General features: G+C 41.4%; 1 protein-coding gene across 2 annotated transcripts in view; it reads right to left on the bottom strand.

Moving 5' to 3' along the window:
• Positions 1 to 3,947: 3,947 nt before the first annotated feature.
• cckbra (cholecystokinin B receptor a) overlaps positions 3,948 to 19,427 on the bottom strand; it is a 35,604-nt gene continuing 20,124 nt past the window's right edge. For both annotated transcript variants that reach the window (XM_061785675.1, XM_061785682.1), the window contains exons 3-5: positions 14,731 to 14,992; positions 13,253 to 13,383; positions 3,948 to 10,342 (exon numbers count right to left, since the gene is read on the bottom strand). In XM_061785675.1, the coding sequence (XP_061641659.1) occupies positions 9,762 to 10,342; positions 13,253 to 13,383; positions 14,731 to 14,992 (974 nt within the window). In that variant the 3' untranslated portion in view covers positions 3,948 to 9,761. The remainder of the gene's footprint in view (positions 10,343 to 13,252; positions 13,384 to 14,730; positions 14,993 to 19,427) is intronic.

The following is a 19,427-nucleotide window of genomic DNA, read 5'->3' as shown; positions in this document are numbered from 1 at the left end:
AGCTTGTTCAACAGAATTCTAGCGGGTGAGAAGACGGCTGAGGAATGGAGGAAAAATTTTCTCGTGCCCATTTTTAAGAACAAGGGTGATGTGCAGAGCTGTGGGAACTACAGAGGGATAAAGTTGATGAGCCACACAATGAAGTTATGGGAAAGAGTAGTGGAGGCTAGACTCAGGACAGAAGTGAGTATTTGCGAGCAACAGTATTGTTTCATGCCTAGAAAGAGTACCACAGATGCATTATTTGCCTTGAGAATGTTGATGAAAAAGTACGGAGAAGGTCAGAAGGAGCTACATTGTGTCTTTGTAGATCGAGAGAAAGCCTATGACAGAGTACCCAGAGAGGAACTGTAGTACTGCATGCGGACCTCTGGAGTGGCAGAAAAGTACAGTGGGTACGGAAAGTTTTCAGACACCCTTAAATTTTTCACTCTTTGTTATATTTCAGCCATTTGTTAAAATCATTTAAGTTCATTTTTTTCCCCAAATGGCTGCAATATAACAAAGAGTGAAAAATTGAAGGGGCTCTGAATACTTTCCGTACCCACTGTATGTTAGAATACTGCAGGACATGTATGAGGGCAGCAGAACAGCGGTGAGGTGTGCTGTAGGTGTGACAGAGGAATTTAAGGTGGAGGTGGGACTGCATCAGGGATCAGCTCTGAGCCCCTTCCTGTTTGCAATGGTGATGGATAGGCTGACAGATGAGGTTAGACTGGAATCCCCGTGGACCGTGATGTTTGCAGATGACATTGTGATCTGCAGTGAAAGCGGGGAGCAGGTGGAGGAACATTTAGAAAGGTGGAGGCATGAAGATTAGTCGAAGTAAGACAGAATATATGTGCATGAATTCGAGGGGTAGTGGGGGAAGAGTGAAGCTACAGGGAGAAAAGATAGCAGGGGTGGCGGACTTGAAATACTTGGGGTCAACCGTCCAGAGCAATGGTGAGTGTGGTCAGGAAGTGAAGAAACGGGTCCAAGCAGGTTGGAACGGGTGGAGGAAGGTGTCAGGTGTGTTATGTGCCAGAAGAGTCTCTGCTAGGATGAAGGGCAAAGTTCATAAAACAGTGGTGAGGCCAGCCATGATGTAGGGATTAGAGACACTGATTAGTGGCACTGAAGAGACAACAGGAAGCAGAGTTGGAGGTGGCGGAAAATGAAGTTGGTTGGAAATGTTGAAACCGCTGAATTTCAAGGAGGGAAAATTGTCGTGGTGGTGCGGCTTCTGGTCATACTGCCAACTCAAAGGCTGCTTTGTGCAGCCTGTGAAAGTGTGTGCAATCTTTGTCGCTGGAAAGGAGCTGTGAGAGAAGGAAGTACATGAGAAGTAAGTACGTGTATTTGATTGACAGCTGAAAGGTCCGGGGAGGTGGGATTTTCAGAGCTCTCAGCGACACGCCCACAGTGTCCGGAAACTGAAAGAATGTCTCAATGCGTGACCATTTTGAAGCCTGATTTCCCACGATCATTTTTTTTTTACCGTAATTAATTGATTCTGTGTCCGACTTGACTCTTTCCTGTGATGTGTCAAATTTACAGCATTTTTCAGTCGGTTTGGTTGCACTTTAACATGTACGCCGTGTCGTAGGGAAATATCAATCGAAATAAAAACCTGACAGACATTCGAATTATATTTGTTAAAGAGTACACTGTCAGCTTGCTAACTGACTGATGTTACTAAGTGAAGGTCCACCATGTGCAAACATTAGCCAAAAATGTCCACCCTGTCGTTGTCCTCCCTGTCAGCAAGCTCACATATTTTGCTGTTTGCATGTACAATGTCTGCTTGCAGTTGATTTATAAACTAGTGTGGGAGCTTGACCAATATATCCAGTATTTGTAGCAGCATAACCAATACTTCATACAATGATTATGAAGTCCACGGGAAAATCTCCACTTTTCTTTGGGGGTGAAATGTGTAAGTCATAAAGGAACCTTGTAGCGGTATTGACTCTTGTTATAGAAATAAGTACAACTCGATGTCAGAGTTCTGAGAGTTTAGGAGGAGAACAGCCTGGGGGACAAATGTGGATCACCTCCTCTGAGTTTGGAGAATGAATCAGACCTGAGTATAAGATACATCAAAGAGGACAGTTTTAAGTCTGCCCTGAAATAGTGTGAGAGAGTCTGCCTTCCGGACCAAATCTGGAAGATTGTTCCGCAGGAGAAAAGCTCGATAACTGAAGGTTTTGCCTTGCATTCGACTTTGGCAGCTTTTTTTCAATTCACTGTAATATTTGGGAGTGTAGGAGTAGTCTTCAAGGTATAACAGTACCTGAACATTTAGTGCTTAATCGGTGAGAAGCATTTTCAATTCAAATGAAACAATATATATATGATATATATATAGTATATAATATATACAGCTGTTGTGCGTGGGAGCTGAATGAAAGGTGATGCAGAGATTCTTCACTGTGTTGCCAGAGGCTAAAGCAATAGTTATGTCATTAGATTTTATTGATTTATTTATTTTTACCATTCCAGTTCTCATGATTTTTTTTTTTGGACGCTTCTAAAACAGAACCCAGTGACACACTTGGGCGTCTAGCTCGAGTCCCCCCTCCGCTGCTATTTAACAACTTGATTTTTTCTTTTTTTTCCCCTTTTGAAGCCTCGTTTTATAGGCTTGACAATTATTGTAACCATTAAAATTTGGCGGGGTTGTTAACAACACACTCTGTGGTGTGTCAAATTCGGAGGACATTTATTTTCACTTTAATCCCAATGAGATGCTCCACAGAGACCAGACATGTTTCAGAGGCAAGACTATTATTTTTAATATGTTTAATTACTATGTACACTGTGGTACATAGCCTGTCAATACAGACATATTGATAAGTTAAGAACAGCGTCCCAAAACAGTAGCGGGCTTCCTTGAGTAAACAACTGTGTACTGAATGTTAGAGAAGCATTATCAGCACAAACATAACAACAGCGTGGTTCTGTTGCAACATACTCCCTCATGCCTCCACTTAACACCCATGACTTGCATGCGCTCTGTTTTCGCAGGCTACAAAACACAGCTGTCATACAAACATGAAAAAAAAATAACGCTGAATTATGTTTTTATTTAAAAGCGCCGTTGAGTGAATGGCTACAATGGCGCACTTATGACATTGTTCCAGTCCAAAGCCGACTTACACCGTTGAGCAAATCACCAGCCAATTCACATCACCTTCATCAGCTATACTGATACATTAAATTCACCAGCTTTTAATGATGCTTCCTGGTATTCCCACCAGTTCTGGGTGATGGTTTTGAATCACATCTTGGGGGGGGGGGGGGGGGGGGGGGGGGGGGTAATCATCAAAAGACATGGTGTGTTTCATTGTGAATGTGTAAAATATTTGAAAAGACCAATTTTGGGGAAAAAACGCTCCTCTTTGAGGGATAACTAAGATTTAAAAAAAAAAGTATTTCCTCCCCCCCCTGTGTTTTGTGGTCCAACACGTCTTATTAAAGATGCAGCACTCGCCGTTGCTATGGCAGCAACTCCTTTTCAGGCTTACTATGGATTTTAGTGTGTACTGAAAGTCTCTTGAGGACTCCCAGTTCAAACCACAGTGTCATCAAAGGGGACATGGAAATTTCATTTTTTAAATGTATGTATATTAATATTTGGGTCTCTGGCGTGCGTACCCAACCAACAAGTGTGAAATTACATAATTAATCTTGTGGTAGCTACCTATATATGAATTTTTCCTGTTATGACAGACAGTTTCCTGAATCTGGAATTTTGCCACAATGTAAAGTCCCCCCTCCCCCCCACCCACGCACATTTTCTCCACCCATTACTTGGCAGCGAGGTTTATCATAAATTTATCATAAACAGGCTAATTTCAGCAAGGCGGATAAGGGGTGTGAAATGAAATAACACTTGATACTTGGAGTATTTTGACAAAAGCATATTACACTTCAGGTCCTTTTTATATGCACACATACACAAGTATATATCCCCATTTTTATTACATGAATATAAACAAGACAGTAGCCTAAACCACAGAAAACAGTCAACACATTAAACATTAATAACATCAACAACCCTACATGTACTTAAAACAGAGCATGTTAACATTAAACAACAATCTATAGTACACTATTGCAACATTGCACAAGCAGGCACCAGATGTGGCAAATTCTTATAAATAAATAAAAGCTTTGGTTACCATATACATAGATGCACAAACGTATTCAACCCTCCTTGAAACCCCCTCCCCTTCTTTTTTTCCCCTTATCTGAATCTTGAACTTAGTTTTGTTTTTCACAAGATGTTTATAGATGTAAACACGAGCCCCATTGTATCTTCATGACAGCCCCACTTTGTTTCATGGGGGGAAAAAACAAAACAAAAAAACTCATTTCAGTAGGCCATTATGAATAATTGATGAATGACATCTAATTGACAGTGTCTGTTGCTGTATAAATACAAAGTGTATTTTACATCACCTAGATTTCAATTTATCGAACATACTGAAAAATGAACCGCTTCAAGACCTCTTTTTCCAAGCTTGTGAATATGTAGGCAAAAAAAATGCTTTTTAAAATGAACTCCTTGCTTTTACACTGTTTACACAAATCAAACAAAACAAAAAAATCCATTTTCAGATCAAATGATTGGCGTTTGATATTTGATTTTCAATTTGCGTGACCCAGTTCCAAATCCCTTTTCATGAGCTGACTCCTCACTAGAGCCAACATTTTGATGTTACCTGCCTGGAGGTTACCATGGATAGGTTTGTGTTGCTCCAATGAGCTGAATAAGGTCACTGATGGTGTAGTGGTTCATTTTCCTGAAGTCCATGCAGGTAGCGTGGGTACAAAGCCCACTCAGTGACAGTTTGCATGGTCATCCAGCTGTATTGTATTTGACCTGTGATTAACTGCCAAGCAGTTCAGGGATGTAGTCTGTCTGTAGAAAATGGAAGGAGGTCACTATGGATAGTTTTGTGTTGTCCCAGAGCTAAAAGGCAGGTGGAAGGACTTCGCCCCTTTCACTCTCTCATCTCTCCTTGCATGTGTGATCTGGTTCTGTGTGGTTTACAACACAAAAACTGTATACTGCAGAGTACAAGTGGAATTTCACCTTATAATGAATTGGTGACAGTGAGATGGGGCTAAAAGTTCTCCTTCGCAACAGTGATTTCTGTCAATTGGGATAAAGATTTACAGTATACTCAATCGCTGTTGCCAAAACGATGCCTGGAAGGAGACCAATTCAATATTTTCCCTCTACAATGTTCGCGTGATTAAAATAATATTTAAAAAGAATGCAAGCTTCATACCACTAGACTCCAAATAAAAGCTTTAAACATGCTGTCCCAAAACCACTTGACTATTCACAACCTGATGCTTTTAGATTGCGCTATAATGATATTTTTCAGGACCTGTGTGTTGCACCCACAAAAGATCAGCAATTCTTTTTGAGGACAAGAAAAACATCCTGTTTGCACAGCAGCTTAAGGCTTTGTACCTCTATTGGGTAGTATAACATGCAGAATCACAGCATCAAATGTACGACATAAACTTCCAGAGAAAACCATCTAACCTGCCCCCGCCCACACTGGATGAAATCTTCAGAACGCACGGGTCCAATCGGTATCAGCCAGCTCAACTCCCCCTCAGTCAAGTCAGTTCCAGCCAGATCGTGCTTTCAGAGTACACAAAGCAAGGTGTGTAAATGCAAACTGATGATTTTGGTGCAGAAGAACTTGATACTGACTTCAAGTCCATCAAACACATACGGACTGGACTAAACCTTGTACAGCACCAGACTATGTAATAAATGTTGCCCACTTGACATCCATTGCAGCCTGGTCATCCTGAAAGGGGGAATCTACGGTCCCGTCTCAAGGCTTCTTTTTTCCCCAAATGGGGTTTTGAGTTTTTCCTTGCCCGATTGGGGGGTTTAGATTAGGGGATGTCGTCAATCATTGCCAACTGTGGGCCTGTGAAGCCTTTCGACTCTTTTGTGATTAAGGGCTATACAAACAAACTTAAGCTCTGAACCCACAAATGCTCTCCTGGATGAATGGACAAAAATTCCAACAAAGTCTTCCGTGAAGAGTAGACACTCGAAGGGGGACAAAATGCATTAAAAATGTTTGACTTCTTATTGGGGCTGGTATGGCAATGTATTGACCCAACTATTCCAATACTTTTGTCCAAATACCGCATATCATTTTTAAAGTTTAACGACTATTTTAGGGGATCTTGTGTGGAGTTGTGTCATGTTGCTTGTGCGGGTTTTCCCTCAGATTTCTCCCACCTTTCAAAAACATGATTAAATTGTTCATAGATGTATTTTTCTCCCTTTGAAATTCCCATATTTTGGCTAATTCCACCTCCATAGAGTGACTCTCTAAAATGGACTTAGTACAAAAGTGTCAATTTCATTTCAAAGAACATCTCTGTGAGTGTCCAGAAAATGCCCCCCTGACAGCTACTTTCCTTTTGACCGTTTTGTATCCGCTTTGTCCATATTAGGCTAAGACCGCCCCCTTTCCTCTGATTGGTTGCCTCCGTGTAGAAGACCCACTTGTGAGAGCACACGTGTTTGCAATGTTGACAGTGCTGGAGCAGAGAGGCAGGCGGAGATCTTCGCTAGTGACATAAATAAGCTTAAGAAAATCAAATGGCCTGATTTCAGGCCTCTCGGCAGAAAAAACATCTGGGACTCAGGAATGCGTGGCCGTTTTTGTTTTTGCCCCGTTCGGCTGTTAGATCAAGCAGAAAGGATGATCTGTATCCCTCTTATGCCAGAAGAGTTTTACTGTGTCACAGTGGACTTTTTAAGCGGTCGCTGTGGTTTCTTGGTATCTTGATGGATATTTATTGAGAATCAAAGTTGATCAGTCGAACAGAACGAGATTTTTTAGAGGGGAGTGAGAAACGAAGACAAAAGACAAAGCACTAACTGTAAACAAGTTGAGGAAAGTAAATCATTATATACCGAGAAGAATGACACAAATATGAGTGTTGTATGGGGTAGTAGTGCTACACCCTGTGAGGACAGATCGGACAGGACAAGGACCGGAGCATGCAGGACTGAAGTGTGGTGGGAGTGGCTATGTCAATTATAAACGTCTATAGGGCATACATGAATAAGATAAAAAATCAAATAACCTTGACAAGAATACAGAAGGCAAAGGTTTACTTTCACAATATAGACTGTCAGGTGGCGCTCTACTCAGGCAGAGGAATCCAAGATCTCGATTCAGCATGCTGAAGACGGGTGTCCAGCTGTCTGTGTAATTATGTAATTGATTTTTTTACAAACGCAATATATTCTATGCTGAGATTTAACCAGTGACTGTTCAAAGATTAATGTTTAGAGTTTAATCAAATTTTCTGCGTAACCAAAATCCAAAAGCATTGAACTGGTGTGCATTCCCATATAGCATGAAAATAGGTATCTAGGGTATTGTATAAGCTGGTAAATTGCGTTTTTTGTTATCCTAACAATTTCAATTCATATTTTACATTTACTGAGACACCATAGAGGCAGTATTACATCAAGTACTAGGAAAAAGTTGGTTTGGCAGTATGGTTTATGGTCTATAATTAATCTTACCCTATGATTGACTGGTGACCAATCGAGGTGTACCCCACCTCTCATTCAAAGTCAGCTGGGTTAGGCCAATGATGGTCCTAATGAGGACAAACTGCATACTAAATGGATGTGGTATTTTCAGTCAAATTTGAATCTGGTGAGGTTGTTCCCATTGGGTCTACTAGCTGGAGTTACTGGGCCTCTTCAGATTCTGGTTTTTGCTTAGAAACTTTCCATAGCACTACTGGTCTATAAATCACCAAATGGTTTAGGTCCTGACTACATGAAAGAAATGCTAATGGAATCTAAACCCACTTGGGCTCTGAGTCCAAAGCAAACATGGGAGCTTTTCACTACTATGCTGCACACAGATGGAATACATTGCCAACAGAAATGAAGCCAGCCCCAACGTTTCCAAGTCCATGTTAATATATATATATATATATATATGTATAGATATCTCTCTATATATATATACATATAGAGTGAGAGAGAGAGAGCGAGAGAGATCTATATATATATAGAGAGAGAGATACATCTTTTTTTTAAATCATGCTTATGATTGAGCATTTTTTACCTTTTCCATTTCTTAAATGATCTCTTGCAAGGTTTTTTTTTTTTTTTTTTTTTTTGTAAAACAATTTTAGTAAGCGGCGGCCGACTGGTTAGAGCATCAGCCTCACAGTTCTGAGGACCCGGGTTCAATCCCCGGCCCCGCCTGTGTGGAGTTTGCATGTTCTCCCCGTGCCTGCGTGGGTTTTCTCCGGGCACTCCGGTTTCCTCCCACATCCCAAAAACATGCATTCATTGGAGACTCTAAATTGCCCGTAGGTGTGACTGTGAGGGCGAATAGTTGTTTGTTTCTATGTGCCCTGTGATTGGCTGGCAACCAGTTCAGGGTGTACCCCGCCTCCTGCCCGATGATAGCTGGGATAGGCTCCAGCACGCCCGCGACCCTACTGAGGAGAAGCGGCTCAGAAAATGGATGGATGAATTTTAGTAAGCCGTCTTAATTTTCGGTACTTTGCAAATGTCTTGTTTTAAAATGTTTTTAATCATGTAAAGCACTTTGAATTACCTTGCATATGAAATGCACTATAGAAATAAATTTGTCTTGCCGAGTACTTTGAAGAAAAGTTTGTATGTTGAAAATGCGTAGGAAAGGTGCCTGGATGCAACTTCTAAGCCACCTTTAGCTTAGTTGACTCCTGACCAACCTTTTACAAAAAGAACGCAAGAACTACAGGCCACCAACGAAGTTTACCTCCATCTTTGCAGCAGTCTCTTCATCTCTCCTTGACTTGATGAAAACATCAAAGGTTAAAGAATTGTCGAATAAAGATTAGGAGAGCAGACTTTCACAAGAGGTCCATTGTCGTTGTTGATATAAGACTTATGCGGTGAACCATGCGAGCGTCTTTGTGCTTAGGAGCGATTTAGCACTTCTGGCTCCAGCAGTTGAAGGCAGAGACAAGAGACCGCTAATCAAGCTGACTAAAGCAGTTTTACATGGAAGTATATGTGATAGGCATTACCCAGATGCTTTGCTGAATTTCTAATCTGAGTTGGGGTGCACACGATTGAAAACAAGCTGTTAACACATGCAAAGAAATAAGGCAAGATTGCTATTGATGTCTGCAAATATTACACAATCTACTAGGATTCAGCGAAACACATTTTGAGTACTCAGATACGCCAAAAGGCTGTTGGTAGAACAGCACTTCATATAGCTGACATTTGTACAGCTGGTGACAGATCAATTCCCATTGACTGGCAACCAGTCCAGTGTCTCGTCTGCCTTTTGCCCAAAGTCCAACGGGTTAAACTGCAGATTTACCATTGACAAGATATGCCCAAAATTATGAATATCGAACAAAACAAGACCTATGTTAAGGCCAGAGCAGGAGGATCTCAGTTTATCCATTTAGGTTTTTGTAGGATAATAGTTTGTTGTAATAAATGATCTGTTAAAAAAAAAAAAAAAAAATTATAACCCCAAAAAAACCAACAAAATCAGGCACTTCTCTTCAGGATGAGAATGCAAATTGCTGCCAATTGAGGCACATTCATCCATATAACATTCTACAACATGCTCTCAGGATGACCAGAGAAAAAGAAAATCATGGCTCAATGCATTAGTATGAAGAATAAAAAGTAAAAAAAACAAACAAACAAAAAAGACTCCGCCAAGCTGCAGTCTTGTGGTGGCTCATCAGGTGGGCGTGGAGCTGACAGTGGTGTAGCTGTACTTCGACACTGAAGTGGCCATGGTCGTCGCCATGGAATAGCCGGCGGTGCCGTCCTCTCCCGCCTCCAGAAGGGACGGGCAGCACTTGCGACACAGACGGTTGCGACAGCAGCAGGCAAAGGTGGACAGTAGGGCCTTGCGGAAGCGGGTGTTCATGAAGCAGTATATGACTGGGTTGACGCAGGAAGAGGTGTAAGAAAGCAGGTGGATGAAGGAAATGGGGATCCCCGAGAGGGCTTTGGTGGCCGCCTTCAAGCCAAAAGCCTTCCAGGTGTTGGCAAAGTACAGTGGCATCCAGCAGATGAAAAAGAGTGCCACAATCACCAGCAACATCCGAATGACACGTTTTTTGGCCTGTAACTTTGCATTGGAGGCGTTGCTGCGAGCACGCTCCGTCTTGGGCGGGATAGAAACACCAGCTGATGACGCTGAGGTCGGGAGGGTAGGGAGCTCCATGGCAGAGACCTTTTGGGGAACCTGAACATAGCAACCATCGTTGTCGTCATCCTCGTCATTTGACTCTGCAACAGTACCGTTTCTCAGCTCTGTGAAGGAGAGTTCATGCTTGATTGCATATCAAATTTCACATTCCAACATTGCTGAATCTTGCGGCAAATAGGCTTTGTGGAAGCTAATTCACATCGGTACTGCAGTACGTTTATTGCAGGGGATACGTTCCAGACACACCAACAGGTGAAAATCTGCAAGAGCAGGGGTGTCGGACTCAAATGCAAAGTGGGCCAAAAACTAATGCGCACTGCAACTAAGTCGCAGGCAGAACAGGACAAACATTGGACTAAAACTAAACATTTTCCAACAAATGTGCTTTGAAAGCAGCTACAGTTTCATCCCAAAATAAAACGCAAAATGTTGCTCTACAATGGAGCCATCATGTATTCGACAGGCCTTCAATAGAATTGGTTGGGTCATAACTACTTTCACCTTATATTGGTTCTTGTGTTTGACTACAGTTGTCCATAGGGTTGGGCACGGTTTGTATTTGAGCGATTCCGGTTCCAAACGATTCTCGATTCCGGTTCTTTTAGGGGGCTGGGTCAAAAAGGTTTGCATGGTTTAAATAAAAGGTGTTCAAATTATTAACATCCATTTTCTTAGCAGCCGTAGCATAGACTAAAATGGACATTTGACTCGAGGTTCTTTATAACCAGTATCAATATCAAACCTCTGAACTAAAAGGCAACTAGCCTAATTGACTGAATAGTCATTAATTAATGTTTCAGCTAAAAGTTAAATATAGCATTGTTAAAAGAGTTATTTTCATCACATCAAATGGTTGATATGAGGAAGTTTTAACTTGACTTCCTGTTTTAAGCTTTTAGCCTCTTATTTTGAAAGGTACGCACCAGAACTCAGCATTTTGGCACGAAAAGTAACGTCACACGGCACCGGTGATTTATTTATTTTTATTTTTTAAATGGATGGAACCAAATGGTATCAAATGCGGATTCCTTTCCCTACCCACCGATGAGGCACAAAGTTAGCGTTTGTAATACAGTGAGACGACATTTATGTGAATTTTGTCCCAATTCATTGTGACGTAAAGTTGCTATGGTGATGTCTTAGCCCAATGTTAAATTAAGTTTTGTTTTTCATCGGCGCTTACGTTGGTTTGATGACTAAAATAAACGCTAAAAACCATCAGTGCAAAAGTGCAAGCAACCGTTTACCTTGTTAGCTGTCTCAATGTTGGCATAGACTTATTTTATTGTTTCACTCACCCAGTTGACTGAGAGATGACATCACAGAAGCGCCACGTTGTGTAGGCTGAGGCTCGGAGCGCGTCAGACGCTACACATCGTGAAAGCCTCCTTTGCACAATGTAATCTTATTCCAAGTGTTGCACTGAGGCGACTGGTCATAAATTTGAACAAAGACACACTTTTGTTTGCGTGTTCTTCGTTGGTTTACGCCGCGTCTACGTTGTTTTGCGACACTTCTTCGCGGCTGGAGGACTAGGCATCGAAAATGGGAACCGAAATCTTTTAATTTGAACGGTTCTGGGAGAACCAGAACATTAGTCCCCGGTTCCAATCGGTTCTTGATTCTCGATGCCCAACCCTAGTTGTCCCTCACTAAATCACGGTTCACGTTTTGCAGTTTCAATGTAGCGCGCGTTTTTCCAGTGATCATTTACCCACAGAGACCATTCCTGCATACTTGTGCAGCAATAAGCAGGAGTCAGAAGGGCAGGCAAAGACAATGTCCAAAGTGTGAGATCATGTCACACAAAAGATAAATGCAGCTCCTGCAAAGCAGAACTGACTAACAATTGCAATCTACGGCAAAGTAAATATAGATTCAATATACCCTACCACAGAATGCATTTTAGTCCCTCCACAGGTGGTCCAGGATTGACAGCCGTTTGTGCACTTCCGATTGCTTTATTGTACAAACGTAATAAGCACATTCATTCACAAGCTGCCGATGGCCCCGGTTTACATCAACTAACTCAACACGCAGACTGCTGGCACTTAGCTCTCGCTAAACTCATTCGCTAACTCGGACGCCACTCAACAGGCCAGGCCCCGCCTTTTAAAGCGACACTTTGAAGGGCACAGATACAAATATATGGTCGCTTCTTGGATTTCTATTACTGGGGGCTCTGAAACGCGACCTCTGTCATAAACAAGGGACTACCGTACTTTGCTGTATTTAATTCCTCATTCTGCATTTGGTTCTTTTAATCCTGTAATGTGACCTTGAGTGTCAAAGGATCCCAATATTAAATTAATTTAAAAGAAAATTATCCTTCCCACACACTAATTTATGAAAGTACAAGTTTGTACACTTCAACCACATTAAGTACATCTATTTGAACACAAAAACATTGCAAAGACAATTGATAGAAAATGCTATAGCTACTGTAGCATCTGTTAGATCTGTGCCTTTAAGAGGCCGGCCATGTGATGTTGGCCAATCTGAACGGGAGTGTCTGGGGCATGAGCTGTGGCCGACAGCAGCGAGTGTGCTTATTGCGTTTTAACCGCGTTCAATAAACGGCTAAGGCTTTCTTTTCCCACATTACAGGACACAACTATACTATAAAAACCCATTAAAAATGATCACTGAAACAAAAAAATTAATTATAGTGGGGGGTCTGTCAATGTACCACGATGTAGCAGGGGAACACTATTCCCATTTCACCTGAAGGGACTTTCTGGTAGCCTAAACATTTGTATTCAAGGCAGTTGCACTTCACTTTACACAGTAACTTTTGCATTGATTAAAAGTTGACATCGAACAAGCTGGAAAACTGAAGCCCAAGGATATTTTGGAATCTGGTGCAGAATATGAGGATAGCTGCTATTATCATATGCAGCAAAGCAGTTTGTCTTTCTGTGTCAATCTGTCAAGTGACAGCATTTTTAAATGTATATAAAATGTGAAATAGACGAGTCGTGAGGAACAACACTTGTTTGCAGTTGGTATCTCACCAGCAGTCACTGCTTTAGTCTGCTTCATTTCAAAGCGCATGCCCCGGTAAAGCTCTCTGGAGATTAGCCCGTAGGCTACGGCCATCACCACTCCAGGAATGAAGAACAGAATGAACAGCAGAAGCACATACCTGGAAAACAGTGGAGAGGGAGGAAGACCGCATACAGTCACTATTGATTTGGTAAGCGCAAATAACCTAGTGAAAGAGTGCTCCAATAACACCGGCCGTTTGAAAAAAATTGTTGCTCAAGGCATCTGAATACTATACTATATAGCCAGTACTAAGGACTGGACAGTGTACACAAACTGTACCAACCCTGCTTAGAAAATGTAAAAACACTAAACTGAGTCATCGCAGTATGCATGTCGAACACGCTTCAGTTTACGTTCTGCTTTTGGTGAAATCATTTCATGCTCTTTAATGAAAGGGACAGCGTTCATCTTTCAGTCAATGAAATATAACCAATTGTGTGATACTGCTTGGGTTAATTTTAGCTTGTGTGTGATGTGATCTTTAAATGAATGACTGCGGTATGAAGTATCACTTTGATGGCAATCATTCTATAAATGAAGGCTTAGCCCCAGCATTCATCCTCTGATATTCTAATATCTTCCTGGGCCCCCCTTTGAACATACTGTATCACGCGCCTTTTGAAAGACTAGAGGGTTTCAGTCTGGTGTCAGCTGGCTGTTTGATACAAATGCACAGGTGGATATTCGCACTAAAAAGGGCCTAAACCTTGGAAGATTGTTCCCACATCACCAGCACGGTTTACTGTGAATGTAGAGGTGGACAATATTTTCGGTTTCCGTGGACTCGTAGCGTCTTAAAAGACCTTAAGGGAACATGTCAAATGGATGGCGGACTTTGTGGACACCGAGCAATTTAACTTTTCTCCTGCAGAGCCGACAACTTTTGTCTTGGATGTGTACATTTGTCGTCTAACTCATTTCATGCTATGGTTAATTAATCATCCACGTGCATCAGTTTTCTTCATTTTAAACAATTCATGCACTTTACAGATAGAACATTGACAGGTGATTATTGTTTTTAAATAAATAATTTATTAAATAAATGAATACATTTAATGCCTTGGGGCCATAGCCACCAAATGACAGTCATGCTATTGCATTGTTATTCCACTGATTTGGTAAGAATGCAACACTGGGCTTGCTTAAATCATTGTTAAATTGAGACTCAATAATGTTTGACATGGAATTTGCATAACCAAATGTTCATAAAAAAATGGTTTTCTTGAAGCAATATGAGCATGCATCGTTACCATTTTTTGCTCCTTTTATGAGGATGTCTTTTAACATTAAAAATTCCAATCCAAGTATTTCGCATTAACCAATTTATTGTCAAATACCCATCCCTAGTTCAATTGCAACAATTCTTTATGTTCACTTTTCCATGCCAGGTTTTGTGCAGTTTTCACACATGAATGCACTACAAATGAAATGAATGCATACACACCAGCTTTGCTCTGCGTGATGACTGGGCCAGGTAAGGCGACACATGTGGCCCACGGTGCCATTGGCCTTGGGGAAAGTCTTGATGATGCTGAACACCGGATAGGGAATCATGATGAGCAGAGAGAGTACCCAAGTGGCAGTGATAACGCGGTATGCGTGGGATCGAGTCTGCCACGCTCTGGACTTCAGCGGGTTGCAGATGGCACTATAACGCTCGATGGCAATAGCCACCAGGCTGAAGGTGGAGATGCTGACAGAGAGCCCTGCAGGAAGGAAATGCATAACACTAAACACTTGGCTTGGTTTATGGGATTTCTCAAAATCTGACAATTGTCTTTACACTTTCAACACCAGAAAGTTAGCAAAAATAATAAGCACTGATCAATGACAGGCTTGCTCCCCTGACAATTACCTTACAATCATCTCAACCAAGATGTGTCGCCCTTTCTAGTTCAGCAAGGGAGGGTAATTCCTGCAGGGATAACGGTAAGCTATCATGCACTTAGATCAATGTCCCAAAACTATGGCCCATGGGCCACTTGCAGCCCGCCTTCCATTTTATTGTGGCCCAAGGCATATACTCCAAATAACATTTGACACATCCAGCAACACTTTTTTCATAAAGGGTGTGGGGTTAAGCGTGAAAGGTTATGCGTGTCGAAAAAGTGGGGAGGGTTGTGAAACCCAGATCCCAAAATCAAGACTACTACAGCTACTACTAAAAAAGTTGAAATTACAGCTTTTCTAGCAATCAGGCCAATAGTATTACTGCCCAAATCATTTGTTTCGGGAAAGCAAAACAAATTAAAACGACTCCAGTCCACTTGCCTCGATTCAACCTTTGTGGATTTCTACGACCAGGATGACTGAGAATCTACAGAGACAGACATTTTTTTTAGCAAGCACATTTTATTGCTGGCGAGACTACGTTTCTCAGTTGGCCTGGGAACACTTCAGCATCCCCTCGGAAGAGCTAGAGGAAGTGGCTGGGTAGAGGGAAGTGATGGAAAAATTGTATATATTATTGCATAAAAACACATTGTTGCTGTAACTGCATTAAGATGATAGCACCCTTGTTCACTGGAAACAAGTGCAGTTTGGAAAAGTACTACAATGCACATCCCACAAGGCACAAACCCCCACACCTCCAGGCACAGACCACATCTTGAGAACAAACAATTCCTTAAAACATGGAACACAGAAAAAAAGAAGAAGAAATTACAACTTTTAAAGGCATGTCTGGTATCTGTTCATGGAATGTGATACCACCTACTCAAGGCTTAATAAAAAGAGCTGCGCAAGGACAGGCACCTCAGAGGAGTTGGGAGAGATAAGCGCAGTGCTTGTTCTTGTAGCTGCTCTCACTTTGCAAAGTTACTTAACACGAGTTGTGCTTCTTACGTCTGTCTCCTTCCTTGGTGTGAACGTGTTGGTTAAAATAACGCTGACAGAAGTCTGGGCTTCCTCACTAAAGCTACTGTCCCCGCGGCCCACCCTGGGATAAGCGGAAGAAAATGGATGGATGGATTGATATTGTGACTAAGTTCAAATGACTGGCTATTAGGCTAATGATATGCTGATAAACTAAAACTAATAACATTTCTATAGTACAGTGAATAAAAATAAGCAAAAATTGTTTCCTCCACTTTCTTTTCCTTGTCAAGGTCCAATTAATGATCCTATAAAACGTGGAGATCAACAAAGTGTAGACCCCTAGCCGTCTATTCTAGTGAGTTACAGGGATACGGACCACCCTAAAATTTGCCTTTTATCTTTAACAGAAAGCTGTGATGCAGTATTTTTTTTATTTTTTTTATTATTATTATTACCTACAATTTACACTGAACAAAAATATAAACGGAACAGTTGTTTTTACTCCCATTTTTCGACAAATAAAGATGATTCTGATTCTGATTCTGAACAGCTCCGGTGGACATTCCTGCAGTCAGCATGCCAATTGCACGCTCCCTCAGAACTTGTGACATGTTTGGCATTGTGCTGTGTGATAAAACTGCACATTTCAGAATGGGCTTTTATTTTGGCCAGCCTTTTGTGTATGTAGAAAAGGTTTTAGATCTTAGAGTCCAGCTCACGAAAAATGGGAGCAAAAACTAAAGATTGTATTTTTGTTCAGTGTATAAACAATATACAAATACTTGCTAGATTGTTTCAGTGTTTAATAAATTAAAGGCAAAGAAATTCCAAGTGGCCCTTGCATCTTCCCCGCATATGGGGCCCTTGGCAGAAGACGGAAGGACATCCCTGACTTTGATGAAGGCACAAGCTGCAGCCTAAATTGAGCGTAGACAGTCCATAGCCATGAGGCAAGATGTGATAAATAACATTAATAAACCTGTACCTGGATACTATTAGCAAGTACAAAATGAGACCACAGGGAATAACCAGCCACCCCCTACCCCTCAGTTGCAACATGTAGTCTTAAACATGAGCTGCCATTTTACTGCTTTACCTGAATTGTTCACTCACACATGCTGTCCTTATATTGCATTCAAGGGAAACATTTGGGACTGACAGTACTACTAGCAACGGATTTCCGCAAAAAAGAATGCACATCGCCCATAAATAAATTCAAGAAAAAACAACATGACCTTTTCTACTGCGCACAATGCTCTTCTCACAAATGTTCCATTTGCACTATTTAAGTGGAGTTTTTAAAGCTAAGTGACGCCATTTGAAACGTCACAGTAATTTTGATGTGTGGACCCCTAGGACTTTCAGCTGGTAAGAGCTTATTGGTGGACTGAAATTTGTCAGCCAATCAGAGAAGGGGATCGGAGTAGCAGATGAAACAAAAGGGTTGAGGAGATATGTAGTTATATTGTTCTCATTTTATTTTGTTTTATTTTATTGCACAAAAACATTACCCAAAAAGGCAACACCACCCCCCACCCCGACCCCCCAAAAAAATAAAAATAAATTTCTCTAGAGCCCATCAGATTTTCAAAATTCTTGGTGCATTGTAGTCAGGTTGAAGTGGCCATTCCAAAAAGACTAAGCATTATAAGTCAGTCTACAAGAATACATTGAATGATTCAGTTGATGTATGGGGCAACCAAGATCAGCTGATGGCTACATAACCATTATAAGGAATTGTTATAACATAACATTTAACATTAAAGGTCCCGTATCTTGGCTATTTAGACCTCCATAGAGTGACTCTGTAACATGAACTTAGTATAAAAGTGTCAATTTCATTTCAAAAAACCTTTGTTTGTCATACGAGTGCCCAGAAAATGCCCCTCTGACAGCTACTTCTGTTGACCAGAAAGGGAAGGTGGGAATCTTCCCTAGTGAGGGAGATAAGCTTGAGGAATTTGAATGACCTGATTTCAGGCCTCTCGGCAGAAAAATGTTTGGAACTCAGGAATGCGTGGACGATTTTTAATTCAAAATTACTGCGGCACCATAGAGACAATATTACATCCCAAATACTAGAAAGTTGGTTTGGTAAAATATGTCCCCTTTAACACCAATTGAAAGATTTATTCATATTTTTATTTTGTTTATTAAAAAAGTTGCTTGTGCCACCTTGAAAGTTACAAAAATTAGGCCTGACACCAGCTTCACTGAGTGACAAAATTCAGAAGGCACATCTGAGTATACAAGCAAAAAGTAATCAAGAACTTAATACATTTGACCATTTTCAGCAATTTTACTTCAGGGAACTCACCCTAAGGTATCAGATGTGGAAGGATGGAAGATGGTAAATTGTAAAGATTGAGTTTTGCACGCCGGACGACTGGTTAGAGCGTCAGCCTCACAGTTCTGAGGACCCGGGTTCAATCCCCGGCCCCGCCTGTGTGGAGTTTGCATGTTCTCCTCGTGCCTGCGTGGGTTTTCTCCGGGCGCTCCGGTTTCCTCCCACATCCCAAAAACATGCATGAATTGGAGACTTTAAATTGCCCGTAGGTGTGAATGTGAATGCGAATGGTTGTTTGTTTGTATGTGCCCTGCGATTGGCTGGCAACCAGTTCAGGGTGTACCCCGCCTCCTGCCCGATGATAGCTGGGATAGGCTCCAGCACGCCCGCGACCCTAGTGAGGAGAAGCGGCTCAGAAAATGGATGGATGGAGTTTTGCACTAAATATACAATTGTAAAACAAACGAAACTCAAATGCTCAAACTGATCATCTCTGGACTTCACCTTGAAAGGTCCCAGTCTCATCCTAATTGTAAAAGGGGAACTAACCCCCCACATTTTCATGCAAGAATACATTATGTGCCAGCAATAGTTGAAAAAAATACTCTGATTAATATTGCGTTTGTGGGATTAGAATTAAAAATGTAACATAACGGGAACACCATATTGGGCAAAATCATTATCGGCTGCAGACCAGAAGTGGCGAAATGCCAGTAAAGTTACCTGCTACCCGGGTGCGCCATTGAATGGATTTGACGCACTTACTGCAGAGGAATATGGTTTCTGCAGATGCTATACTATTGGTCTGTCCCCACATTGTTTGTTATTTTTATGCATTAAAATTTTCAAAGTATTGAATATAGCCCAAGAACAAATCTATACAAGCTCTCGAACGCCCCACGGTCTGAGGAGTGTTGGAAAACGCCACTTCTTCCCTGGCTCTACAGAGCCGTGCTGTCTATTTGTTGCCTTGAGATTGAAGACCTCGATGTTTTGTTTGTTTTTTGAAAATGAGTGATAGCTGGGATAGTCTCCAG

The sequence above is a fragment of the Phyllopteryx taeniolatus genome, chromosome 1, assembly GCF_024500385.1.
Source record: "Phyllopteryx taeniolatus isolate TA_2022b chromosome 1, UOR_Ptae_1.2, whole genome shotgun sequence".
In the NCBI taxonomy this organism is placed as follows: domain Eukaryota; kingdom Metazoa; phylum Chordata; class Actinopteri; order Syngnathiformes; family Syngnathidae; genus Phyllopteryx; species Phyllopteryx taeniolatus.
The sequence above is the reverse complement of the archived record's forward strand: the minus strand, read 5'-3'. Positions and strand labels throughout refer to the sequence as shown.